Below are 27933 nucleotides of genomic sequence, written 5' to 3'. Positions count from 1 at the left end.
ACTTTCCAAAGATTTTCTATTGGGTTCAGGTCTGGAGACTGGCTAGGCCACTCCAGGACCTTGAGATGCTTCTTACAGAGCCACTCCTTAGTTGCCCTGGCTGTGTGTTTCGGGTCGTTGTCATGCTGGAAGACCCAGCCACGACCCATCTTCAATGCTCTTACTGAGGGAAGGAGGTTGTTGGCCAAAATCTCGCAAGAAATGGCCCTATCCATCCTCCCCTCAATACGGTGCAGTCGTCCTGTCCCCTTTGCAGAAAAGCATCCCCAAATAATGATGTTTCCACCTCCATGCTTCACGGTTGGGATGATGTTCTTGGGGGTTGTACTCATCGTTCTTCTTCCTCCAAACACGGCGAGTGGAGTTTAGACCAAAAAGCTCTATTTTTGTCTCATCAGATCACATGACCTTCTCCCATTCCTCCTCTGGATCATCCAGATGGTCATTGGCAAACTTCAGAAGGGGCTGGACATGCGCTGGCTTGAGCAGGGGGACCTTGCGTGCACTGCAGGATTTTAATCCATGATGGCGTAGAGTGTTACTAATGGTTTTCTTTGAGACTGTGGTCCCAGCTCTCTTCAGGTCATTGACCAGGTCCTGCCATGTAGTTCTGGGCTGATCCCTCACCTTCCTCATGATCATTGATGCCCACAAGGTGAGGTCTTGCATGGAGTCCCAGACCGAGTGTTATTGACCATCATCTTGAACTTCTTCCATTTTCTAATAATTGCGCCAACAGTTGTTGCTTTCTCACCAAGCTGCTTGCTTATTGTCCTGTAGCGCATCCCAGCCATGTGCAGGTCTACAATTTTATCCATGATGTCCTTACACAGCTGTCTGGTCTTAGCCATTGTGGAGAGGTTGGAGTCTGTTTGATTGTGTGTGTGGACAGGTGTCTTTTATACAGGTAACGAGTTCAAACAGGTGCAGTTAATACAGGTAATGAGTGGAGAACAGGAGGGCTTCTTAAAGAAAAACTAACAGGTCTGTGAGAGCCGGAATTCTTTCTGGTTGGTAGGTGATCAAATACTTATGTCATGCAATAAAATGCAAATTAATTACTTAAAAATCATACAATGTGATTTTACGGATTTTAGTTTTAGATTCCGTCACTCAACGGTTGAAGTGTACCTATGATAAAAAATTACAGACCTCGACATGCTTTGTAAGTAGGAAAACCTTCAAAATTGGCAGTGTATCAAATACTTGTTCTCCCCACTGTACATACAGTCACTGTAGGGACGACGTCATCAATGTACTTATTGATGTGGTGTACTCCTCAATGCCATCGGAAGAATCCCGGAACATATACCAGTCTGTGCTAACAAAACAGTCCTGTAGCTTAGCATCTTTGTCATCTGACCACATCTTTATTGACTGAGTCACTGGTGCTTCCTACTTTAGTTTTTGCTTGTAAGCAGGAATCAGGAGGATAGAGTTATAGTCAAATTTGCCAAATGGAGGGAGAGGGAGAGCTTTGTAAACGTCTGTGTGTGGACTATAGGTGGTCTATAGTTTTCCTATGGATGCACATTTAACATGCTGGTAAAGATGAGGGAAAACGGATTAAAAGTCCCCGCCACTGTTCCTGTTTGCTTATGGCCATATACAGCTCATTGAGTATGGTCTTAGTGCCAGCATCGGTTTGTGGAAATCATGCATTTCCTGGATATGTTCGATGAAATAGCTTACTGTTATAATCATCGGCTAACATCTCAGATGTCTTACTTGGTACTGACAAAAAAAATCCAGAGCCCTGCTGCTAATGTAAAGTAACTGTCCATTTATTTTGGGGGGTTTATCATTGTATTTGTTGTTTTCGAGCGAAATAGTTACATTTATCGCGATAGGACTTTTTGTCTATATCGCCAAGCTCTGGCACCACCACAAACATTTACCAATTTTGATCGCTCTCTTCCTGTGCAGATGCAATCCAGTCATACTTTGGAGGCACCATGGCGTTTTACTTCAGCTTTCTGCAATTCTACACCTGGGCCCTGGTTCCCCCTGCCTTCCTGGGCCTTGTCCTGACCTTTCTGCTGCCTGGAGGAGGTGGGGTGGTGAAGGAGCAGGCCGGAGAGGTGGTGATGGAGGAGGAAGATTATGGCCTCTCAGTCAGCGGTCACATGGTACAGGCTGTATTCAGCATGCTGTGGTCCACGGTGTTCATCGAGTTCTGGAAGCGCCGGAGCTCCTCCCTCTCCCACCGCTGGGGCACACGGCACCTGACAGAGCGTTTCGCTGAGCCCCGCCCTGGCTTCCATGGCACCCTGGGGATCAACCCTGTGACAGGCCGTCTGGAGCCCCTGTTCCCGGAGTGGCAGAGGCAGCTGCGTGTGGGCCTGGTGTCGTTGCCCCTAGTGGGGCTGTTCCTGGGACTGGTGGTGCTGGGAATGACAGGCTTCTACCACGGAGAGGCCCTGGTACAGGACTTCCATCAGGACAGCGGCTCCCTGTTCTCTGGAGTTCTGCTCTACATGCCCTCCATAGCCCACACAGTCTACACCACCATATTAAAGAATGTGTACCACGCTGTGGCCATGCAACTTACCAAGTGGGGTGAGAGAGTGCACTAGGCAATGGGGAGGGAGATGAGTTAGATAGGGAAGAGATGATAGAAGGGGTTAGAGAAGAGGGAGAGAGAAAATAATTGTGAGGTTGATGAATAATGGCAGTAGGGGGTAGAATGTTTGGGAACACAGAGCTAAGTTCACCAAAAAGCAGAGAGTCATCGAATAATAGAGAATGCAATTGGATGCAAGGTGTCACAGTTTGTGTGTGATAAGTGATAAGTCCACTGAAAATCAGTCTGATTTCCCCTCATAGAAAACCACAGAGAAGAGTCCTCCTTCCAGAACCATCATATCACCAAAGTCCTCCTGGTCAGTACCAGTTGTCCTCTCCCATCTGTCAGTCTATTCTCCTCTTCCTCCCTCTCCTTTGGTCATCCCTTTCTCTACTGTATATATACAGTGCATACGGAAAGTATTCAGATTCCTTCACTTTTTCCACATTTTGTTACTCTACGGCCGTATTCTAAAACGTATGAAATATTTTTTTCCCCCATCAATCTACATCCAATACCCTATAATGACAAAGCAAAAACAGGTTTTTAGAATAAAAAAAAACTGAAAAATCACATTTACATACGTATTCAGACCCTTTACTCAGTACTTTGTTGAAGCACCGTTGGCAGCGATTACAGCCTGGAGTCTTCTTGGGTACAACGCTACAAGCTTGGCAAACCTATATTTGGGGAGCTTCTCCCATTCTTTTCTGCAGATCCTCTCAAACTCTGTCAGGTTGGATGGGGAGCGTTGCTGCTCAGCTATTTTCAGGTTACTCCAGAGATGATGGCTGGCATTCAGGCAAAAGAGTTCAATCTTGGTTTCATCAGACCAGAGAATCTTGCTTCTCATGGTCTGAGAGTCTTTAGGTGCCTTTTGGCAAACTCCAAGCGGGCTGTCATGTGCATTTTACTGGGGAGTGGCTTCCGTCTGGCCACTCTACCATAATGGTCTGATTGGTGTGGTGCTGCAGAGAGGGTTGTCCTTCTGGAAGGTTCTCCCATCTCCACAGAGGAACTCTAGAGCTCTATTAAAGTGACCATCGGGTTCTTGATCACCTCCCTGACCAAGGCCCTTTTCCCCAGAATGCTCAGAATGGCCGGGAGGCCAAAGGTCTTAGTGGTTCCAAATTTCTTCCATTTAAGAATGATGGAGGCCACTGTGTTCTTTGTGACCTTCAGTACCCTTTCCCAGATCTGTGCCTCGACCCAATCCTGTCTTGGAGTTTTACGGACAATTCCTTCGACCTTGTGGCTTGGTTTTTGCTGTCATCTGTGGGACCTTTTATAGACAGATGTGTTTCCACATCATGTCCAATCAATTGAATTTACGACAGGTGGACTCCAATCAACTTGTAGAAACATCTCAAGGAGGATCAATGGAAACAGGATAAACCTGATCACAATTTTGAGTCTCATAGCAAAGGGTCATAGCAAAATTAATTGTTTTTTTATTTTTAATACATTTGCAAAAATGTAAAAAAATATATGTTTTTGCTTTGTCATTATGAGGTATTGTGTGTAGATTGATGAGGATATTTTTTATTTAATCCATTTTAGAATAAGGCTGTAAAGTAACAAAATGTGGAAAAAGTCAAGGGATCTGAATACTTTCCGAAAGGCACTGTACATGTGTTGCAATAGTCCCTGGTGCTAAATGTATTCTGATACAGGTAGGTGTACACTCGCATAACACAGTTTCTGTGGAACCCTTCAAGGTCTGTGTTGCAAGGCTGCCATGATTTAAACTGTTGGCTGGTGGCAATAATGTAATTACTTGTTTAGTTATTAAAGTTGGAAATTCAAACATTGCAGATTGTACAACAGGATACTAATCAACAACCAATTGATAAAAAATAAGAAATACTACTGTGCTGTACAGCCTTACTGAACCTGCATAACATGAGCTTACACATACATAACATGAGCTGTCCTTGTGCACTCTCCCAGTTTGGATAGAAAGTTGTTGTGCATAAAACTAGTCTATTAATGCCAAATAATACTGTCAAATAATATGACAAAATCTCCCTTTCTAATTCTCAGTTTACTTTCTTCAACAACTTCGCTGTGCTCTTCCACATTGCCTTTTACAAACAGGACCTACCACTGCTACGCAAGGTAAGAGATTTCAGCTGGGCAGCACTGTTTGTCTATGGCCAGAGGAAAAGTTATACAATGTGGAAATACCTCATTTTAAATGGTAGATCTAAAATATATGTTTTCTTGCACTCTGCAACAGAACAGATCATGTTCTCTCTGTGCACTGTGCGTCGTAATTGATCCCAGACAGTGTGTGTGTATACAGTATGCAACTATTTATGTTTGTTTTGTCGATTTGTGCACACAGAAGCTTGCCTCTCTGCTAATTCTGAACCAGCTCGTGAACCAGTGTACAGAGGTGGTGGTGCCGTTTATAGTCGACCACTTCCTCAGTGTTCCCCATAAGAAAGAGCAGGAGGACGACCTAGAGATGGACAAACTCAGAGCCCAGAGAAGACTACCCCCTTTTCCAGTAAGTCCATGTAAAATGTGTTTGTTTGTTTTGTTTTTCTCTTCATTGTGCTCGTCTGCCTTGGTTTCTTTGCATCTGTGCCTTAGGGGGTGGAATCAAGGTTGGGTGTATATGTGTAACGGTTCTCATATGCTTGGCCAACAAAGGACGCAATGCTGTTTGGATTTTTAACAACATGACTACAGAGCACTCATCTTATAAACTCCATCTGATGGCCATACACGTGTACAGTAACATAACAATGTTCCATAACAGTTTGAGAGCCTGTACCTGCAGACACACACACACTCTAGAGCAACTGCCAATCCATCATGAAATCTGAGAGACATGAAATAAAAATACATTTACTCTTCACAGGGTGACTAACCTCATTAGCAAGGAATGTACAGGACAGACGCTCGCTAACCTTTAGCGTACAGCAACGTGCTAACTGTGTAGAATGACAATAATATTGTAAATACAGGACACAACTGTAACACTATCACATAACATAGGGATTATAAAACAGTACCGTTTTCAGCCGAACAGACAGTAGATATCATGGATCCCGATACATACCTCCATCAAAGATGAGGAACTCTTTGGTTGGATCCTGGGTGATCATAGGCACATGCATACACAGACATGCAGTTCCACAAATAACACAGCCAGTGGCTCCACAACAACACATATATATACATAACCTAGCTGCTTAATTATGGCAAAACTCATACAACCACGAATGTCTATTTCAACCCTATAATATTTGCATGTCGTATGTTAGGGGTCTCTTTGTTTTGGTGATTAACTTATTGCGTCTGTGGCTATGTTTCAGGGCCTGTTTGCGGAGTACATTGAGTTGCTGGTGAAGTTTGGGTATTTGAGTCTGTTCTCCTGTGTGTACCCGCTCACCGCCGTCCTCCTGCTTCTCAACAACATCACAGAGATCCCAGGGGATGCCTACAAGATCTGCAAACTGTTTCGGAAGCCATTCTCTGCCCCAGTGTCCAATATGGGGGTGTGGCAGGTCAGGAGGGTTTTGGGGCGATGTGAGAATTTAAAAAACAGAGAGGGCATTTTTAATGCAGACAGAAATGTGGTATGACGCTAAATCTGGTAAATAAATAGATGTGAGCAACGTGCAGTGGTCAATGTTATTTTCTAATCAGTGCCCATCTACGTCCCTATGCACATGTCTGTATTTGCGGCTGTCCTTGTATGTACCTGTAACCATATTACTGTATGCCTGTGTGTGTATGTTTCAGACAGCATTTGAGGTTCTGGGCTTTGTCTCAATCATATCTAACTGCTGGCTGCTACTGCTGTCCCCTCGCGTCCAGGAGTTCTGTCTGGTGGGAGGGATCAGCGGCAAGAACATCATACTGGGAGCCATCCTGGTGGAGGTATAGTATGAGGGAGGGGAGTTAGGTTTGGGGAGCCATCCTGGTGGAGGTACAGTATGAGGGAGGGGAGTTAGGTTTGGGGAGCCATCCTGGTGGAGGTACAGTATGAGGGAGGGGAGTTAGGTTTGGGGAGCCATCCTGGTGGAGGTACAGTATGAGGGAGGGGAGTTAGGTTTGGGGAGCCATCCTGGTGGAGGTACAGTATGAGGGAGGGGAGTTAGGTTTGGGGAGCCATCCTGGTGGAGGTACAGTATGAGGGAGGGGAGTTAGGTTTGGGGAGCCATCCTGGTGGAGGTACAGTATGAGGGAGGGGAGTTAGGTTTGGGGAGCCATCCTGGTGGAGGTACAGTATCTTGTTCATAACAATTGTCTTATTTACAGAATGTTACAGTGTCATCATCTGCCCAACCAACATAGGTGAGGGTAGCCTAGTGGTTAAGAGCATTGGGCCAGTAACCGACAGGTTGCTGGGCTGAATCCCCGAGCGGACTAGGTGAAAAATCTGCCGATGTGCCCTTGAGCATGGCACGTAACCCTAATTGCTCCTGTAAGTTGCTCTGGATAAGAGGATCGGCTAAATGACTAAAATGTGTTTGTTAGCATGTCCTGATCCTGGTCAAGATGATTCTAGCCTTTATGATCCCAGATGAGCCTGACTGGGTCAGAATCAAGAGGGAACAGATCGAGTTTAACTCTATGCAAGCTCTAGGGAAGCAGGTAAGAATGATCTAATCAAGAATAATCACTAATAATATAGAAAATCCATGCCAGTTACTGGAACAACCTGGCATCTGACAATCCAACATCTCCTTTTGACTCCTACAGAAGCTATGAAGCCCCTGTGGGAGAGTGAGTGTCCTGTTGCTCTTCAAGTGGTGCTCTGGACTAGGAGGCTCATTAGAATTAGCTGCCATAACGAGGGCAGACAGGAGGATATAAAGACACGTCTGTTTGGCCTGTGAACCTAAACCCTGGAGCCAGCCAGTCTGAGAAGCTCTCTCAGTATCTCCCTCTGAAGGACTCCCTCTCCAGGCATAAATACATTCCAGAAAGGAAACACCAGGTATTCGTTGAACCATTTATTAGAGAATATGAACAGTACAATAGGTCTTGGCAATATGCTCTGCTCCGTCAGAGTAGCTCACTGTCAGAGCAAAGCATCAATACATAACAAAATGACTACAGGCAGTGAGCAAGGTTTACTATACCAATCCACCTTCAGGAAGGAAAACAGAACCTAACAGTTGGGGGTTGGGGTGGTGGTGGGCAGCAAGAAAAACTAATGCATACTAGCAGTAGCAGCAAACGGCAGCAGAGAGGATGTGTGAGCAGAACCTGGTCAGCTTAAATAGACCGCCATATTAAGGTAGGAAGTGTTGTTAGCATCTGGTTGGTGCAGTCTCAGCTGATGCAGAAACTCAGGTTTTCCTTCTGAACCTGCTTTGCTTTATAAGTCTCTCATGTCATGGAAGATACAAGAGGCGGGGGTCTGGGACTGAAGGCAAACCAAATGAAGAGCGAGGAGCGTTGTTAATTGTGTTAATGCAGTATTGCATCTTCAGCTTAAGGTGTCTGAGATTTCTAAAATACTGGGTAGCTTTGGACTTTGTGTGGCACATACTATGCAAGTATCTAATTTGCTCTAATCACACAAGTGCTGTATCATTAAAAAATATATTTGCCACAGTGGTTTATGTACTTTCACCTCATGAGTGTTACATTGTACGCTTCAGACACATAAACCTAAGATCACATGATACATTTTACTGGAATATTTTACAATGTTAAAACAATGATTAATGATGATCTTGATGTTGGAATATATATTATATTCATATTGTAGCAGGCTCAAGATTGTGGGGTTTCCACGTCAACCAGTTCAATAGCAAAACACAAACCAGTAGCACAACTAGAATGCAAATGGGGAGTTTATTAGGGATTTTTGTACACTGGGGAAAGGGGGAGGGGGTTCACAAACTATTTCACAGTTCACAAATTGGTCTCGTTGTCCGTTCCATTATCCAGGGGTAATCCTAAAACTCAGGTCCTCAGCCAATCCAGTTCAGTACACAAGGGTGGTAATCAGAAAGTCCAGGTCACAACAGGTAATCACACAGCTAGTGCTCTTTCTTCTCCCTGTGCTCTTTCTTCTCCCCTCTCCCCTGTGTGCCAGACTCCCTGGCTTAATGAACCACAACCTTGCCTTGTTGGGGCAGGCAGTCCATATAAGGCTCAGGGGTGGAGCCAACTGTAAGATATCTCCCCTCAATAACCACTCCCCTCACATCTCCCTGCCGTCTACCACAATATGTACACTGCCGTTCAAAACTTTGGGGTCACTTTGAAAGAAAAGCACATTTTTTTGACCATTAAAAGACAACACAGGAGTGGCTTTGGGATAAGTCTCTGAATGTCCTTGAGTGGCCCAACCAGAGCCCGGTCTTGAACCCGATCTAACATCTCTGGAGAGACCTGGAAATAGCTGTGCAATGACGCTCCCCATCCAACCTGACAGAGCTTGAGAGGATCTGCAGAGAAGAATGGTGTGCCAAGCTTGTTGCGTCATACCTAAGAAGACTCGAGGCTGTAATCGTTGCCAAAGGCGATTCACAAAGTATTGAGTAAAGGTTCTGAATACTTATGTAAATGGACACGTTCGCAAAGCAAGCACTGACTAGCAGGCAAGTGTCTTCACATTTTCAATCTACTTGTCCCAGTCTGTAGTCCCAACATGTTTCAAGATGACAACCGTTGTCCCTATTACCAACAACTTCAAGGTAACCTGCCTAAATGACTATCACCCTGTAGCACTCACATCTGTAATTATGAAGTGCTTTGGCTGTGCTTATTACCCTCCTCTACTCCTTGTTCACCCACGACTCCAACGCCATCATCAAATCTTGCTGACGACATGACAGTGGTAGGCCTAATCTTCGACGACGATGAGTCAGCCTACAGGATGGAGGTCAAAGACCTAGCAGTGTGGTACCAGGACAACAACCTCCCCATCAGCATCAGTAAGACCAAGGAGCTGATCGTGGACTATAGGAAAAATAGGGGAGAGCACGACCCCATCCACATTGACAGGGCTGTTGTGGAGCGGGTCGAGAGCTTCAAGTTCCTTGGCATCCACATCACTAAGGACTTAATATGGTCCACACAACCCAGCACATGAAGAGGGCATGGCCGCGCCTCTTCCCCCTCAGGATGCTAAAAAGATTTGGCATGGGCCTTCAGATCCTCAAAACTTTCGACAGCTGGACCATCGAGAGCATCTTGAGTGAGCATCAAGAGCATCTCACCACTTGGTATGGCAAATGCACCGCCCTTGACCGCAAAGCGCCACAGAGGGGGATGCGGACAGCCCAGTACTTCACTGGGGCAGAGCCCCCTGCCATCCAGGTCCTCTATATCAGGCGGTGTCAGAGGAAGGCTCGAAGAATTGCCAAAGACTCCAGCCACCGAAGCTATAGACTGTTCACTCTACTACCGTTCAGAAAACGGTCCTGGAGCATTGGCTCACGGACCAACAGGCTCTGAGACAGCTTCTACCCCCAAGCCATAGGACTGCTAAACAGTCAATTATTGGTACACATTCACACATTTAAAAACATGTTTTTATTCACAGTAATAACCTGGGGAATAGTTACTGGGGAGAGGATATGAATGAGCCAATTGGAAGCTGGGGATGATTAGGTGGACATCAAGGTATGAGGGCCAGATTGGGAATTTAGCCAGGACACCACAGTCAACACCCCTACTCTTACAATCAGAGCCATGGGATCTTTTGTAACCACAGAGAGTCAGGACAACCATTTAATGTCCCATTTGATGCCACCCTACACAGGGCAATGTTCCCAATAACTGCCCTGGGTCATTGGGATATTTATTTATTTTAGACCAGAGGGAAAGTGCCTTCTACACCACTTCCAGCAGCATCTGGTCTCCCATCCAGGACAACCCTGCTTGGCTTCAGAGACAAGCTAGCAGTGGGATGCAGGATGGCATGCTGCTAATACACATTACACAAGCACACACACATTTTTACACGTATCATTTGCTTCTGCTACTTTTCTCTATTTGACTTTTATTATCCATCCTGATGCCTAGTCACTTTACCCTGCCTTCATGTATATCTTCCTAAAATACCTCGTACCTATTAATCTGGTAGTGGTACTCCCTGTATACACTGCGTGCACAATTATTAGGCAAGTGAGAATTCTGAATATATCATTATTTCTATGCACATTTTCCAATTCCAAACCATATAAACTTGAATGCTTATTGGATGTAATCATTTTCAGGTGATATGTATTTGTGTAATGAGGGAGGGTGTGGCGAAAGTGAATAACACTTATATCAAGGTGTGCATAACTATTAGGCAGCTTCATTACCAAAGGTAAAATGGGCCAAAAAAGATTTAACTGAGACTGAAAAGACAAATGGTAAAATGCCTTTCAGACAGATGCAACACTCTTGAAATAGCTGAACTATGGAGGCGTGACCACCGGACAGTTTTGTTGAAATAGCTGAACTATGGAGGCGTGACCACCGGACAGTTTTGTTGAAATAGCTGAACTATGGAGGCGTGACCACCGGACAGTTTTGTTGAAATAGCTGAACTATGGAGGCGTGACCACCGGACAGTTTTGTTGAAATAGCTGAACTATGGAGGCGTGACCACCGGACAGTTTTGTTGAAATAGCTGAACTATGGAGGCGTGACCACCGGACAGTTTTGTTGAAATAGCTAAACTATGGAGGCGTGACCACCGGACAGTTTTGTTGAAATAGCTGAACTATGGAGGCGTGACCACCGGACAGTTTTGTTGAAATAGCTGAACTATGGAGGCGTGACCACCGGACAGTTTTGTTGAAATAGCTGAACTATGGAGGCGTGACCATCGGACAGTTTTGTTGAAATAGCTGAACTATGGAGGCGTGACCACCGGACAGTTTTGTTGAAATAGCTGAACTATGGAGGCGTGACCACCGGACAGTTTTGTTGCAAATAGTCAACTGGGGCGAAAAAAATGCATGGAGTAGAAAAGGCACAAATGAACTGCAAAAGACTTGAGAAGAATTAAACATCAAGCTACCAGGAACCCATTATCCTCCAGTGCCACCATATTCCAGAACTGCAACCAACCTGGAATGTCCAGAAGTACAAGGTGTCAAGTTCTCAGAGGCATGGCCAAGCTCAAGAAGGCTGAAAAACGACCACCGCTGATTTAGATTCACAAGTTGAAGCGTCAAGATTGGGCAAAGAAATACCTGAAGACAGATTTTTCAAAGGTTTTATGGGCAGATGAAATGAGAGTGACTCTTGATGGATCAGATGGCTGGGCTCATGGCTGGATCAGTAATGGACACAGAGGGCACCACTTCGAGTCAGGCGCCAGCAAGGTGGAGGAGGGGTACTGGTATGGCCTGCTATCATTAAGGATGAGGTAGTTGGACCTTTTCAGGTTGAAGATGGACTGAAACTCAACTCCCAAACCTACTGCCAGTTTCTGGAAGAGTCTTTCTTTAAGTAGTGGTACAGGAAGAAGTCATCAGCATTCAAGAAGGCCATGATCTTTATGCAGGACAATGCTCCATCACATGCATCCAAGTACTCCCCTGCTTAGCTAGCCAGCAAAGGCCTGAAAGATGCCCGAATAATGACTTGGCTCCCTTCCTCACCTGACTTAAATCCTATTGAGAACTTGTGGGCCCTTCACAAAGGTGAGATTTACAGTGAGGGAATACAATACACCTCTTTGAACAGCATTTGGGAGGCTGTGGTTGCTGCTTCAGCAAAAGTTGATTGTGAACAGATCAACAAACTGACAGTCTCTCTCCATGGATGGAAGGTTCATGGTAGTTATGGCAAGAAAGGTGGCTGAATTGGTCACTGAATATTTTTAAAAGGTCAAAACTGTTAGTCATTTTGTGTTACTTATTTGTTACACTTACGCTAAAAATTGAGAATAAACAAGTGAGTTGGGAGAAATTATTTTAGTAATTTTGTTGCCTAACAATTCTGGACACTAATAGTTGCATAATAATTGTGCACACATATATTCCTCTGAGAAAGACAAAACTCACTTTTCCTTTGTTAAACATTCAGGTTGGAGGTTCAATAACATTTTGGCTTTACTGACATTGTGTTTGTTCAACAATAAAATGAATTCTGAGGAATACAATTTGCCTAATAATTGTGCACACAGTGCTCCATTCTTGTGTATTTTATTTTATTCCTCTTTTGATACTATTTTACAGTTTTTTATTTTACCTTTATTTAACTAGGCAAGTCAGTTAAGAACAAATTCTTATTTTCAAGACGGCCTAGGAACAGTGGGTTAACAGCCTGTTCAGGGGCAGAACAACAGATTTGTACCTTGTCAGCTCGGGGGTTTGAACTTGCAACCTTCCGGTTACTAGTCCAACGCTAACCACTAGGCTATCCTGCCGCCCCACTATTTTATAGTAATGTCTACACCAGTTGTATTTGGTGCATGTGACATATCTTTTGATTTTTTTCATGGAATAACCTACACATATAGCATACCTTGCAATAAAAAAAAATTAAAAACAGTTGTACATTGTGCTCTGCAATAATGTGTAAACCAGATGAGTTCTCAAATAGCAGCTGCCCAATACTATGGTGGGCATGCATAACGTTCATGTTTTTTATTGGGTACAGAGACAAATAACAAAAAGGTGTCTCAGGTAGAATTTCATAATATTAATAAATTACACTTTTATAGTGCTTTTCCTTACAGACAAAATCTCTAAGTGCTTGTTTCGCTAAATAAATAGCAAGTAATTTTAAAATAATTATAGGCTACAACAGTAGCTAGATCATCTCAATAAACTCTGCTTCTTGAAACCTCCAGCAGATGGGCAGCCATGGTCATGAGTGTCACAGGTTCCGTTTATTGGATTGTTGTTCCCTTGGGTTACTGCTGGAGGGCACCCTTGCCTTGTGTTCTAGTTTACATGTTACCCTAATTATTACTTATTGGTTTCACCTGGTTTTGATTACCTTCTGTTCACCTGGTTGCCTTGCTATTTAGGTTCCTCTGTTGCTTGTATCTGTGCTTAGGTCTTGTGTTTTCTTTCGTGCACTCTTGTGCTGTTGCCTAGTTTTTGTCAAGATTTTAAGTAAAGAGCTGAATTTACCTTTACCTCTGCTTGCGGTGTTTCTCTGCGACTAAGTTCGAGTTCATACAAGCATCACTGTAACATTAGACCTACAATGGACCCAGCAGCCAACAATGGACCCAGCAGCCAACAATGGACCCAGCAGCCAACAATGGACCCAGCAGCCAACAATGGACCCAGCAGCCAACAATGGACCCAGCAGCCAACAATGGACCCAGCAGCCAACAATGGACCCAGCAGCCAACAATGGACCCAGCAGCCAACAATGGACCCAGCAGAGGAGGAACATGCTGAACTCATCCACCAATGAACTGTGATTGGCCACCATGAGGTGCGACTGCAGGCATCATCGGATGATTTAATAACTTATGTTCGCTCTGCAGACAGGACAGATGGGAGCAAAGGCTGCTGCACCTGTGGCTGTTCCTAATCCTCCATCCTCCTCGAGTTTCTGGCAGGGGGTATGCGATACCATATCCTCAATTCACGGGGTTGCATTCCCTTTAGACCCGGGAGTCTGTCTACTGGATAACTTTACTAACACCAATCTTAGGCAAAGCCATACTATAAAGCTAACAGAAATATTGCTAGCGATTGCCAAGAAATATATTGCCTTGAAATGGAAATCGGATTCCTCCCTGCAAGTCGCAATGTGGTTATCGGAAGTTAATAGTTGTATCCACTGGAGAAAATCACTTACTGCTTGAGGAATAAGACATTTTACAGAACTTGGCAACCTTTTATTGACTACATGGAGAATCTCCCCCCACATCACATTGATTTAATCCTTATATAATATTTCACACCTAATGTATAATATGTAGCTTACAGCAGGTGACCATATGATCCAATGTTTCATTATTATTATTTTACTCTTTATTATGACTTATTTATTGCACGTTTGTATATATACTAATATTTTTAAAAAAAATTTACGCTCGTCTGTTACATTGTTCTATTGTTGTCTAATATTTTGTTCACTTTTGTTTTGAATGCTCTTAATTGGAAAATGTTCCAGGATGATTGACGAGAAAAGTATGGTCCAACCCATCGGGTATCTCACTGCACCCTCATATGCCATGTCTTGAAACATGCGGACAGACGGATTAAAAGTGCATTTACATTGTAATAATTCTGACAGACAACTTTCTAACGTCGCACGTAAAACTTTTAGACTTCATAACATTCCCAGAAGGCAAGGATTGAGTCATTGTTAGTTTTACACTTAAGACATGACTCTGCCGTTGTGCTGTAGAATTTGTGAATTGTGTCTCTTTCTATACATTAGTTTATACTGGATTAAGCGGATATTTTCGTTGACTGTTATTTCATTAGTTATGTTCCAACATTCCCTCAATCTTGTGCCATCAGTTCTTTTTGAGTCTTGGTTCCAATAGCTTATATTTTTTTCCCAAGAGATTGTCAGTTGGATCGGCTCCGCAAGGTTTTGTATAGCTTACTGATCACTTGAATATCCTGTTCTAAATCAAATAAGATTGCTCTGAGGAATTTTGTGATATAAAACTTCTAAGTTGCATGTATAAATATCTACATTGGTTTGTTATTGTGTTTCCGAATAATCTGCAGGACAAAAAAAATAAGTAAAAAAGAAAAAGTAATCCCAATGCTGTGTGTCTGACTACTGTGAGATTCCTGTGGGAATAGAGTCCTCTACTCTGTCGGACAGTAGGACCCAGAGCTGCAGACAGACCGAGGCAGAGCAGGGAGGTGCCAGTCAGGGAGCTCCACACCCTGAAGGGAGGTAGAAGTTTCACTGCATTCCTGTCCTGGAACTCCGACTCACCCATCTACAAGGACATATCCATAGTGTTTGTGTGTTTGTGGCTCTGTTCAGGACCCCTGAACAGACCTCCACCTTGATTTAAGGAACACATTGTGTGTATATTTGTGTTAAAACGTCCCATCGGAGGGGGTGTGGGCCAGACATCCGCATACGCCTATTGACCTAAACCTCAGCACATTGTCAGGTACTGTACAGCCCCTCATTCACTCGTTCTTTCCTTAACCCACTCCCTTCTCGTTCATTTTCTTGGCCTTGATGTTACATGTTGTATCTCTGTATACAGAGGCAGAGCTAAGAGGAAGTTGCTGGTCTGTTCAAATACTGCTAGTCTGATTAATCAGGCTGTCATACAAAATTGGTATCTTCAGCCTGAAACTAATGCCTTACAAGCCAGAATGTTGAAAAAAATGTTTACATTTAAACTTACTCTACCGGTTGTCTGTGCAATTTGTAAGTATTGTTTACCCAACTTTTTAGAGCAGGTAGGCACTGAGGTAAAGTTGGTTTTATATTGTACACTGAGGATACAAAACATTAAGAACCTGCTCTTTCCATGACAGCTTTCACCTGGATTCACCTGGTCAGTCTATGATCCCTTATTGATATCACTTGTTAAATCCACTTCAAATCAGTGTAGATGAAGGGGAGGAGACAGATTAAAGAAGGATTTTTTAAGCCTTCAGACAATTGAGACATGGATTGTGCATGTTCACAATGGAGTATGTGTGCCATTCAGAGGGTGAATGGGAAAGACAGAATATTGAAGTGCCTTTGACCGGTGTATGGTAGTAGGTACCAGGTGCACCGGTTTGTGTCAAGAATTGCAACCCCGCTGGGTTTTTCACACTCAACAGTTTCCTGTGTGTATCAAGAAGGATCCACCACCCAAAGGACATCCAGCCAACTTGACACAACTGTGGGAAGCATTGGAGTCAACACAGGAGTCCATGTCTTGTACGAATTGAGGCTGTTCTGAAGGCAAAAGTAGGGGTGGGTGAGGGGGGTGGGGTGCAACGCGATATTAGGAAAGTGTTCCTGATGTTTGGTATACTCACTACGTAAAAACAAAACACACCACAATTCAAGTGTTATACACCTTCACAAAGAAAGTCAACATTATTTTGATAAGACAGGTCTTTATAAACGTTTCAAAAATATGTACATTTTATTTCAAAAGAACAGAATATCATACTTTAAGTTGTATTATGTTAGTAATCTGTGCTTAGTAGCCTATGGCTATGCTGCCGCAAGTGCTCAAATGTAGAATGCATTGAGTAGCGGCTGTAATATTCTACCAAAAAAGTGATATTTTAAAATAGAGGCCATGCCTTAATTTTTGTTTTGTTTTACCCCCTTTTCGTGGTATCCAATTGTTAGTAGTTACTATCTTGTCTCATCACTACAACTCCCATGCGAGCTCGGGAGAGACGAAGGTCGAGGGCCATGTGTCCTCTGAAACACAACCCAACCAAGCCGCACTGCTTCTTAACACAGCGCGCATCCAACATGGAAGCCAGCCGCACCAATGTGTTGAGGGAAACACCGTGCACCTGGCGACCTGGTTAGCATGCACTGCGCCTCGACCTGCAATACAGGAGTCGCTTGAGATGAGACAAGGACATCCCTACCTGCCAAGCGAGGGCTTGGACGACGCTAGGCCAATTGTGTGTCGCCCCATGGACCTCCTGGTCACGGCTGGCTGTGACAGTGCCTGGGCTTGAACCCAGGGTCTCTGGTGGCACAGCAGAGCCCTAGACACTGCGCCACCCGGGAGGCCCCATGCCTTAATTTTAAGTTGTTTGGCAAATGTATGTGTTTTAGAAACCGTTGAACACGCTCTTTCCGATATGTTATGACATAAAAACGCCTTACCTGCATGAAGGATGATTTCTAAAAGTTTATTTTTGGTAAACTCGCTCCCTTCTTTGTCAATTACCCACGCTGCGCTGCAGTCTCTTCTTTCACTAGGCAATTAACCTAGCGTAGCAGGCTTAAAGGAAATGGCTGAAACTAGATCCTCTACATACTGGTCTTGACAACAACAAGAGGTTCTTTTGTGCACTGTTTAACCAATCCAGTAAATGTAGAGGAGGAGTTAAGATGGAGTGTCGCCTTAACATCCAAAGGCGTAAACTCTTTCCAGTTGTTGGGGACTTGGCAGAGGCTACAAGGCAATTGATAATATTGTCACCCATCAGACTACTGTCAATTTAATCTTGTCTTTAGGCTACATCTGTTATTATATGCCTTTGTAGGAAATTAGTTTATATAGTTTTGATGTTGTTTCTATGGGCCATTGTCAGATGGCAGCCAACTGGTGAAGGAAAGGCAGACGGAAAAAAATAACCTCCTCGTAAAACCAGTGGCTGCAGCTGCTGAATACCCAGGCGGCGAGGGGGAGGGTCATGGTGGTGGTTGGAGTTGTCAACAAAGCAGCATGACAGAAATATGATGCCAAGTTTTCGAACTACCAGTAGTTTCTCTGAGAAGATATATAAAAAAAACATTTAAAAAAACATGACCACTCCTGCACATGCTGCCACTGTTTTGAACAGATTAGATTATACCGTTTACAACGAGCAGGCAGCTCATGAATGAATAAGTGCACTAGGGAGAACGCAACAAGCATGCTTATGCAATAACTGAAAATACATGATCAAACAATGTCAAAGCATGATGCCCTAGCCAATTAACTTTCATTCTGAAATAACTGCATAAACTCAGCAAAAAAAGAAATGTCCTCTCACTGACAACTGTGTTTATTTTCAGCAAATTTAACATGTAAATATTTGTATGAACATAAGATTCAACAACTGAGACATAAACTGAACAAGGTCCACAGACATGTGACTAACAAATGGAAAAATGTGTCCCTGAACAAAGGGGGGGGTATTGTCATGCTGCGGGGTCATGTCAGGATGAACCTGCAGAATGGGTACCACATGTGGGAGGAGGATGTCTTCCCTGTAAAGCACAGCGTTGAAATTGCCTGCAATGACAACAAGCTCACTCCAATGATGCTGTGACACACCGCCCCAGACCATGACGGACCCTACACTTCCAAATAGTTCCCGCTCCAGAGTACAGGCCTCGATCTAAAGTTCATTCCTTTGACAATAAACGTGACAGGACTTGCAAAAAGTGCTCTTCACTGACGAGTCGCGGTTTTGTCTCACCAGGGGTAATGGTCGGATGTATCGATCCTGTGCAGGTGTTGTTACACGTGGTCTGCCACTGCGAGGACGATCAGCTGTACGTCCTGTCTCCCTGTAGGGCTGTCTTAGGCGTCTCAATGTATGGACATAGCAATTTATTGCCCGGGCCACATTGCAGTCCTCATGCCTCCTTGCAGCATGCCTAAGGCACGGTCACGCAGATGAGCAGGGACCCTGGGCATCTTTCTTTCGGTGCTTTTCCAATCAGTAGAAATGCCTTTTTAGTGTCCTAAGTTTTCATAACTGTGACCTTAATTGCCTATCGTCTAAGCTGTTAGTTTCTTAGGTGCATGTTCATTAATTAGGTGCATGTTCATGAATTGTTTATGGTTCATTGAACATGCATGGGATACATGTTTAAACCCTTCACAAAAATACAATCACCAGTGGGGCAACTAATGGGCACTGCCTAAAACAGCTTATAACAAACTGTTTGTGATATCAAAATTCAAACAATGACTGTGTGAATAGACTTACAGTGCCATAGAAAGTCTGGACTTGCATAAGTATTCACCTCCTTTGTTTAGGTACACCTAAATTATTTCAGAAGTAAAATGGGACTTAAAAAATCACATAATTCGTTATTTGGAAATAAAGGTTGACATGTTTTTTGAAGGACTACCCCTTCCTCTCTCCCCCATGCATACAAACATCTTTAAAGTCACTCAGTCGAGTGTTAAATTTCAAGCACAGATTCAAATAAAGACCAGGGAGATTTTTGAAAGCCTGGGCAGTGATTGGTATATAGGTAAAAATAATAAATCATACATTGAATGCATCTTCAAGTATGGTCAAGTTAAACAAGTATACTGTGGCTGATGTATTAAAGCACTCACACATATCAAAGGTGCAGTCATCCTTCTGAACTGACCTGCAGGACAGGAAGGAAGCTGCTGAGCGATGTCACCAAGCCATTGGTGATTTAAAACAGCTACAGAGTTCAATGGCTGTGATGGGAGAAAACCGAGGATGGCCAAAACAACATTGTAGTTACTCCACAATAATGAACTAAATGACAGAGAGAAAATAACAAAAAAATATACAATAAAAATATTTCAAAACATGCATGTGTACCAACACTGACAATATTTGGTATAAATCATTGACAGAAAAAGACCATTCAATCCATTAGAATCCCACTTTGTAACACAATAAAATGTGATGAAATCCAAGGGGGGTGTAGACATTCTATAGGCACTGTATATTTATAACCAACTTTGATTCTGTCAAGTGAAACTATATCTGCTAAATTATGGTTACAAATACTTTCCCAAATCTATTTACTACAATATAGTTTTTACTTTTGTTTTGCAATTTTAAATGTCTATGCTACAGAAGAATTTTAGGGCCAAGTGAAGATTATTGGATTATTATTTTTTGCATAATAGTACTTCAAAAAATGGCAATATTTCGAGAATAAAGTGACAATACTTCAAGTATAAACTCGACATTATGAAAAAAAAGCCTCAGTTATGTTTAAAGATTAATGTAGAGATTTGGATAAGTGTCTCCCTGACTCCGTGTTGCTGTGTGTTTGATGACCTGATGAAACTACTGTATACTTTAGAATTGGCTTTAGTAAGAAGGAAATCCTTGCTATTTTATCATATAATAACCATATTATTATAAGTATTAGGACCTGGAAAAGGTTGTGCCACAGATTATTTTCTAAATGAGGAACCGTGGTTACATACATAGGTAGAGACGGCAGGTTGTATGTGTATGCAGGTGTGTGGGCGGTAAAAAAAAAAACGGGCAAAACAAACGGCTATCCATCTCGTGAACTAATACACTCGTTCAAACATGTGTCACTGCGCATTCACGCGCATCATTATATATATATATATATTTAATGCGCATCAATTTAATAACTGTCAATTTCAGATTATAGGTATACACTCTAAAGGCCATGGTGCGTTGTGAGCACAAACAAACAAAAACTTTATTTGCACTTTATTAACTGAATTTGGGGTTGAGTCCCTGTCAGTCTGCCCTCCGAATTCTCTATAAAGTTGTGCTGCGTAGCGGAAGCGAACACCTTGCAAAAATCTGTGCATAATGGAAACTATTAACGACCTTATCCATGCTGCTTTATTGGCAGTAGTATTTCCCCCTTTTGGCAACTATTCTTCTAACGACTATAGGCGAGTAGGTAACGTTAGCATACCCAATAAAACAAATTATTATTTTGGCAACCAATCTTCTAACGACTATAGGCGAGTAGGTAACGTTAGCATACCCAATAAAACAAATTATTATTTTGGCAACCAATCTTCTAACGACTATAGGCGAGTAGGTAACGTTAGCATACCCAATAAAACAAATTATTATTTTGGCAACCAATCTTCTAACGACTATAGGCGAGTAGGTAACGTTAGCATACCCAATAAAACAAATTATTATTTTGGCAACCAATCTTCTAACGACTATAGGCGAGTAGGTAACGTTAGCATACCCAATAAAACAAATTATTATTTTGGCAACCAATCTTCTAACGACTATAGGCGAGTAGGTAACGTTAGCATACCCAATAAAACAAATTATTATTTTGGCAACCAATCTTCTAACGACTATAGGCGAGTAGGTAACGTTAGCATACCCAATAAAACAAATTATTATTTTGGCAACCAATCTTCTAACGACTATAGGCGAGTAGGTAACGTTAGCATACCCAATAAAACAAATTATTATTTTGGCAACCAATCTTCTAACGACTATAGGCGAGTAGGTAACGTTAGCATACCCAATAAAACAAATTATTATTTTGGCAACCAATCTTCTAACGACTATAGGCGAGTAGGTAACGTTAGCATACCCAATAAAACAAATTATTATTTTGGCAACCAATCTTCTAACGACTATAGGCGAGTAGGTAACGTTAGCATACCCAATAAAACAAATTATTATTTTGGCAACCAATCTTCTAACGACTATAGGCGAGTAGGTAACGTTAGCATACCCAATAAAACAAATTATTATTTTGGCAACCAATCTTCTAACGACTATAGGCGAGTAGGTAACGTTAGCATACCCAATAAAACAAATTATTATTTTGGCAACCAATCTTCTAACGACTATAGGCGAGTAGGTAACGTTAGCATACCCAATAAAACAAATTATTATTTTGGCAACCAATCTTCTAACGACTATAGGCGAGTAGGTAACGTTAGCATACCCAATAAAACAAATTATTATTTTGGCAACCAATCTTCTAACGACTATAGGCGAGTAGGTAACGTTAGCATACCCAATAAAACAAATTATTATTTTGGCAACCAATCTTCTAACGACTATAGGCGAGTAGGTAACGTTAGCATACCCAATAAAACAAATTATTATTTTGGCAACCAATCTTCTAACGACTATAGGCGAGTAGGTAACGTTAGCATACCCAATAAAACAAATTATTATTTTGGCAACCAATCTTCTAACGACTATAGGCGAGTAGGTAACGTTAGCATACCCAATAAAACAAATTATTATTTTGGCAACCAATCTTCTAACGACTATAGGCGAGTAGGTAACGTTAGCATACCCAATAAAACAAATTATTATTTTGGCAACCAATCTTCTAACGACTATAGGCGAGTAGGTAACGTTAGCATACCCAATAAAACAAATTATTATTTTGGCAACCAATCTTCTAACGACTATAGGCGAGTAGGTAACGTTAGCATACCCAATAAAACAAATTATTATTTTGGCAACCAATCTTCTAACGACTATAGGCGAGTAGGTAACGTTAGCATACCCAATAAAACAAATTATTATTTTGGCAACCAATCTTCTAACGACTATAGGCGAGTAGGTAACGTTAGCATACCCAATAAAACAAATTATTATTTTGGCAACCAATCTTCTAACGACTATAGGCGAGTAGGTAACGTTAGCATACCCAATAAAACAAATTATTATTTTGGCAACCAATCTTCTAACGACTATAGGCGAGTAGGTAACGTTAGCATACCCAATAAAACAAATTATTATTTTGGCAACCAATCTTCTAACGACTATAGGCGAGTAGGTAACGTTAGCATACCCAATAAAACAAATTATTATTTTGGCAACCAATCTTCTAACGACTATAGGCGAGTAGGTAACGTTAGCATACCCAATAAAACAAATTATTATTTTGGCAACCAATCTTCTAACGACTATAGGCGAGTAGGTAACGTTAGCATACCCAATAAAACAAATTATTATTTTGGCAACCAATCTTCTAACGACTATAGGCGAGTAGGTAACGTTAGCATACCCAATAAAACAAATTATTATTTTGGCAACCAATCTTCTAACGACTATAGGCGAGTAGGTAACGTTAGCATACCCAATAAAACAAATTATTATTTTGGCAACCAATCTTCTAACGACTATAGGCGAGTAGGTAACGTTAGCATACCCAATAAAACAAATTATTATTTTGGCAACCAATCTTCTAACGACTATAGGCGAGTAGGTAACGTTAGCATACCCAATAAAACAAATTATTATTTTGGCAACCAATCTTCTAACGACTATAGGCGAGTAGGTAACGTTAGCATACCCAATAAAACAAATTATTATTTTGGCAACCAATCTTCTAACGACTATAGGCGAGTAGGTAACGTTAGCATACCCAATAAAACAAATTATTATTTTGGCAACCAATCTTCTAACGACTATAGGCGAGTAGGTAACGTTAGCATACCCAATAAAACAAATTATTATTTTGGCAACCAATCTTCTAACGACTATAGGCGAGTAGGTAACGTTAGCATACCCAATAAAACAAATTATTATTTTGGCAACCAATCTTCTAACGACTATAGGCGAGTAGGTAACGTTAGCATACCCAATAAAACAAATTATTATTTTGGCAACCAATCTTCTAACGACTATAGGCGAGTAGGTAACGTTAGCATACCCAATAAAACAAATTATTATTTTGGCAACCAATCTTCTAACGACTATAGGCGAGTAGGTAACGTTAGCATACCCAATAAAACAAATTATTATTTTGGCAACCAATCTTCTAACGACTATAGGCGAGTAGGTAACGTTAGCATACCCAATAAAACAAATTATTATTTTGGCAACCAATCTTCTAACGACTATAGGCGAGTAGGTAACGTTAGCATACCCAATAAAACAAATTATTATTTTGGCAACCAATCTTCTAACGACTATAGGCGAGTAGGTAACGTTAGCATACCCAATAAAACAAATTATTATTTTGGCAACCAATCTTCTAACGACTATAGGCGAGTAGGTAACGTTAGCATACCCAATAAAACAAATTATTATTTTGGCAACCAATCTTCTAACGACTATAGGCGAGTAGGTAACGTTAGCATACCCAATAAAACAAATTATTATTTTGGCAACCAATCTTCTAACGACTATAGGCGAGTAGGTAACGTTAGCATACCCAATAAAACAAATTATTATTTTGGCAACCAATCTTCTAACGACTATAGGCGAGTAGGTAACGTTAGCATACCCAATAAAACAAATTATTATTTTGGCAACCAATCTTCTAACGACTATAGGCGAGTAGGTAACGTTAGCATACCCAATAAAACAAATTATTATTTTGGCAATCTTCCAATCTTCTAACGACTATGGCAACCAAGGCGAGTAGGTAACGTTAGCATACCCAATAAAACAAATTATTATTTTGGCAACCAATCTTCTAACGACTATAGGCGAGTAGGTAACGTTAGCATACCCAATAAAACAAATTATTATTTTGGCAACCAATCTTCTAACGACTATAGGCGAGTAGGTAACGTTAGCATACCCAATAAAACAAATTATTATTTTGGCAACCAATCTTCTAACGACTATAGGCGAGTAGGTAACGTTAGCATACCCAATAAAACAAATTATTATTTTGGCAACCAATCTTCTAACGACTATAGGCGAGTAGGTAACGTTAGCATACCCAATAAAACAAATTATTATTTTGGCAACCAATCTTCTAACGACTATAGGCGAGTAGGTAACGTTAGCATACCCAATAAAACAAATTATTATTTTGGCAACCAATCTTCTAACGACTATAGGCGAGTAGGTAACGTTAGCATACCCAATAAAACAAATTATTATTTTGGCAACCAATCTTCTAACGACTATAGGCGAGTAGGTAACGTTAGCATACCCAATAAAACAAATTATTATTTTGGCAACCAATCTTCTAACGACTATAGGCGAGTAGGTAACGTTAGCATACCCAATAAAACAAATTATTATTTTGGCAACCAATCTTCTAACGACTATAGGCGAGTAGGTAACGTTAGCATACCCAATAAAACAAATTATTATTTTGGCAACCAATCTTCTAACGACTATAGGCGAGTAGGTAACGTTAGCATACCCAATAAAACAAATTATTATTTTGGCAACCAATCTTCTAACGACTATAGGCGAGTAGGTAACGTTAGCATACCCAATAAAACAAATTATTATTTTGGCAACCAATCTTCTAACGACTATAGGCGAGTAGGTAACGTTAGCATACCCAATAAAACAAATTATTATTTTGGCAACCAATCTTCTAACGACTATAGGCGAGTAGGTAACGTTAGCATACCCAATAAAACAAATTATTATTTTGGCAACCAATCTTCTAACGACTATAGGCGAGTAGGTAACGTTAGCATACCCAATAAAACAAATTATTATTTTGGCAACCAATCTTCTAACGACTATAGGCGAGTAGGTAACGTTAGCATACCCAATAAAACAAATTATTATTTTGGCAACCAATCTTCTAACGACTATAGGCGAGTAGGTAACGTTAGCATACCCAATAAAACAAATTATTATTTTGGCAACCAATCTTCTAACGACTATAGGCGAGTAGGTAACGTTAGCATACCCAATAAAACAAATTATTATTTTGGCAACCAATCTTCTAACGACTATAGGCGAGTAGGTAACGTTAGCATACCCAATAAAACAAATTATTATTTTGGCAACCAATCTTCTAACGACTATAGGCGAGTAGGTAACGTTAGCATACCCAATAAAACAAATTATTATTTTGGCAACCAATCTTCTAACGACTATAGGCGAGTAGGTAACGTTAGCATACCCAATAAAACAAATTATTATTTTGGCAACCAATCTTCTAACGACTATAGGCGAGTAGGTAACGTTAGCATACCCAATAAAACAAATTATTATTTTGGCAACCAATCTTCTAACGACTATAGGCGAGTAGGTAACGCATACCCAATAAAACAAATTATTAGCATACCCAATAAAACAAATTATTATTTTGGCAACCAATCTTCTAACGACTATAGGCGAGTAGGTAACGTTAGCATACCCAATAAAACAAATTATTATTTTGGCAACCAATCTTCTAACGACTATAGGCGAGTAGGTAACGTTAGCATACCCAATAAAACAAATTATTATTTTGGCAACCAATCTTCTAACGACTATAGGCGAGTAGGTAACGTTAGCATACCCAATAAAACAAATTATTATTTTGGCAACCAATCTTCTAACGACTATAGGCGAGTAGGTAACGTTAGCATACCCAATAAAACAAATTATTATTTTGGCAACCAATCTTCTAACGACTATAGGCGAGTAGGTAACGTTAGCATACCCAATAAAACAAATTATTATTTTGGCAACCAATCTTCTAACGACTATAGGCGAGTAGGTAACGTTAGCATACCCAATAAAACAAATTATTATTTTGGCAACCAATCTTCTAACGACTATAGGCGAGTAGGTAACGTTAGCATACCCAATAAAACAAATTATTATTTTGGCAACCAATCTTCTAACGACTATAGGCGAGTAGGTAACGTTAGCATACCCAATAAAACAAATTATTATTTTGGCAACCAATCTTCTAACGACTATAGGCGAGTAGGTAACGTTAGCATACCCAATAAAACAAATTATTATTTTGGCAACCAATCTTCTAACGACTATAGGCGAGTAGGTAACGTTAGCATACCCAATAAAACAAATTATTATTTTGGCAACCAATCTTCTAACGACTATAGGCGAGTAGGTAACGTTAGCATACCCAATAAAACAAATTATTATTTTGGCAACCAATCTTCTAACGACTATAGGCGAGTAGGTAACGTTAGCATACCCAATAAAACAAATTATTATTTTGGCAACCAATCTTCTAACTACTATAGGCGAGTAGGTAACGTTAGCATACCCAATAAAACAAATGATTATTTTGGCAACTAATCTTCTAACGACTATAGGCGAGTAGGTAACGTTAGCATACCCAATAAAACAAATGATTATTTTGGCAACTAATCTTCTAACGACTATAGGCGAGTAGGTAACGTTAGCATACCCAATAAAACAAATGATTATTTTGGCAACTAATCTTCTAACGACTATAGGCGAGTAGGTAACGTTAGCATACCCAATAAAACAAATGATTATTTTGGCAATCTTCTAATCTTCTAACGACTACAAAGGCGAGTAGGTAACGTTAGCATACCCAATAAAACAAATTATTATTTTGGCAACCAATCTTCTAACGACTATAGGCGAGTAGGTAACGTTAGCATACCCAATAAAACAAATTATTATTTTGGCAACCAATCTTCTAACGACTATAGGCGAGTAGGTAACGTTAGCATACCCAATAAAACAAATTATTATTTTGGCAACCAATCTTCTAACGACTATAGGCGAGTAGGTAACGTTAGCATACCCAATAAAACAAATTATTATTTTGGCAACCAATCTTCTAACGACTATAGGCGAGTAGGTAACGTTAGCATACCCAATAAAACAAATTATTATTTTGGCAACCAATCTTCTAACGACTATAGGCGAGTAGGTAACGTTAGCATACCCAATAAAACAAATTATTATTTTGGCAACCAATCTTCTAACGACTATAGGCGAGTAGGTAACGTTAGCATACCCAATAAAACAAATTATTATTTTGGCAACCAATCTTCTAACGACTATAGGCGAGTAGGTAACGTTAGCATACCCAATAAAACAAATTATTATTTTGGCAACCAATCTTCTAACGACTATAGGCGAGTAGGTAACGTTAGCATACCCAATAAAACAAATTATTATTTTGGCAACCAATCTTCTAACGACTATAGGCGAGTAGGTAACGTTAGCATACCCAATAAAACAAATTATTATTTTGGCAACCAATCTTCTAACGACTATAGGCGAGTAGGTAACGTTAGCATACCCAATAAAACAAATGATTATTTTGGCAACCAATCTTCTAACGACTATAGGCGAGTAGGTAACGTTAGCATACCCAATAAAACAAATTATTATTTTGGCAACCAATCTTCTAACGAC

At 41.0% G+C, this 27933-nt stretch overlaps 2 protein-coding genes across 3 annotated transcripts in view; both read left to right on the top strand.

Moving 5' to 3' along the window:
- Positions 1-8080, top strand: part of LOC135508726 (anoctamin-10-like) — a 36954-nt gene extending 28874 nt beyond the window's left edge. The window contains exons 6-13 of one of the 2 annotated variants that reach the window (XM_064928957.1): positions 1927-2559; positions 2827-2882; positions 4610-4684; positions 4914-5078; positions 5893-6084; positions 6323-6460; positions 7061-7177; positions 7286-8080. In XM_064928957.1, coding sequence (XP_064785029.1) covers positions 1927-2559; positions 2827-2882; positions 4610-4684; positions 4914-5078; positions 5893-6084; positions 6323-6460; positions 7061-7177; positions 7286-7294 — 1385 coding nt within the window. In that variant the 3' untranslated portion in view covers positions 7295-8080. Of the gene's footprint in view, positions 1-1926; positions 2560-2826; positions 2883-4609; positions 4685-4913; positions 5079-5892; positions 6085-6322; positions 6461-7060; positions 7193-7285 lie in introns of those variants that run through there. The other variant, XM_064928956.1, reaches the window with a different exon arrangement.
- A 7279-nt stretch (positions 8081-15359) lies between these two features.
- The window catches only part of LOC135509474 (anoctamin-10-like), a 44908-nt gene continuing 32334 nt past the window's right edge, over positions 15360-27933 (top strand). The window contains exon 1 of the mRNA XM_064930166.1: positions 15360-15596. The gene's annotated coding sequence lies outside the window, so the exon portion shown is untranslated. The remainder of the gene's footprint in view (positions 15597-27933) is intronic.

This window comes from Oncorhynchus masou, chromosome 22 (assembly GCF_036934945.1).
Source record: "Oncorhynchus masou masou isolate Uvic2021 chromosome 22, UVic_Omas_1.1, whole genome shotgun sequence".
In the NCBI taxonomy this organism is placed as follows: domain Eukaryota; kingdom Metazoa; phylum Chordata; class Actinopteri; order Salmoniformes; family Salmonidae; genus Oncorhynchus; species Oncorhynchus masou.
The sequence above is the reverse complement of the archived record's forward strand: the minus strand, read 5'-3'. Positions and strand labels throughout refer to the sequence as shown.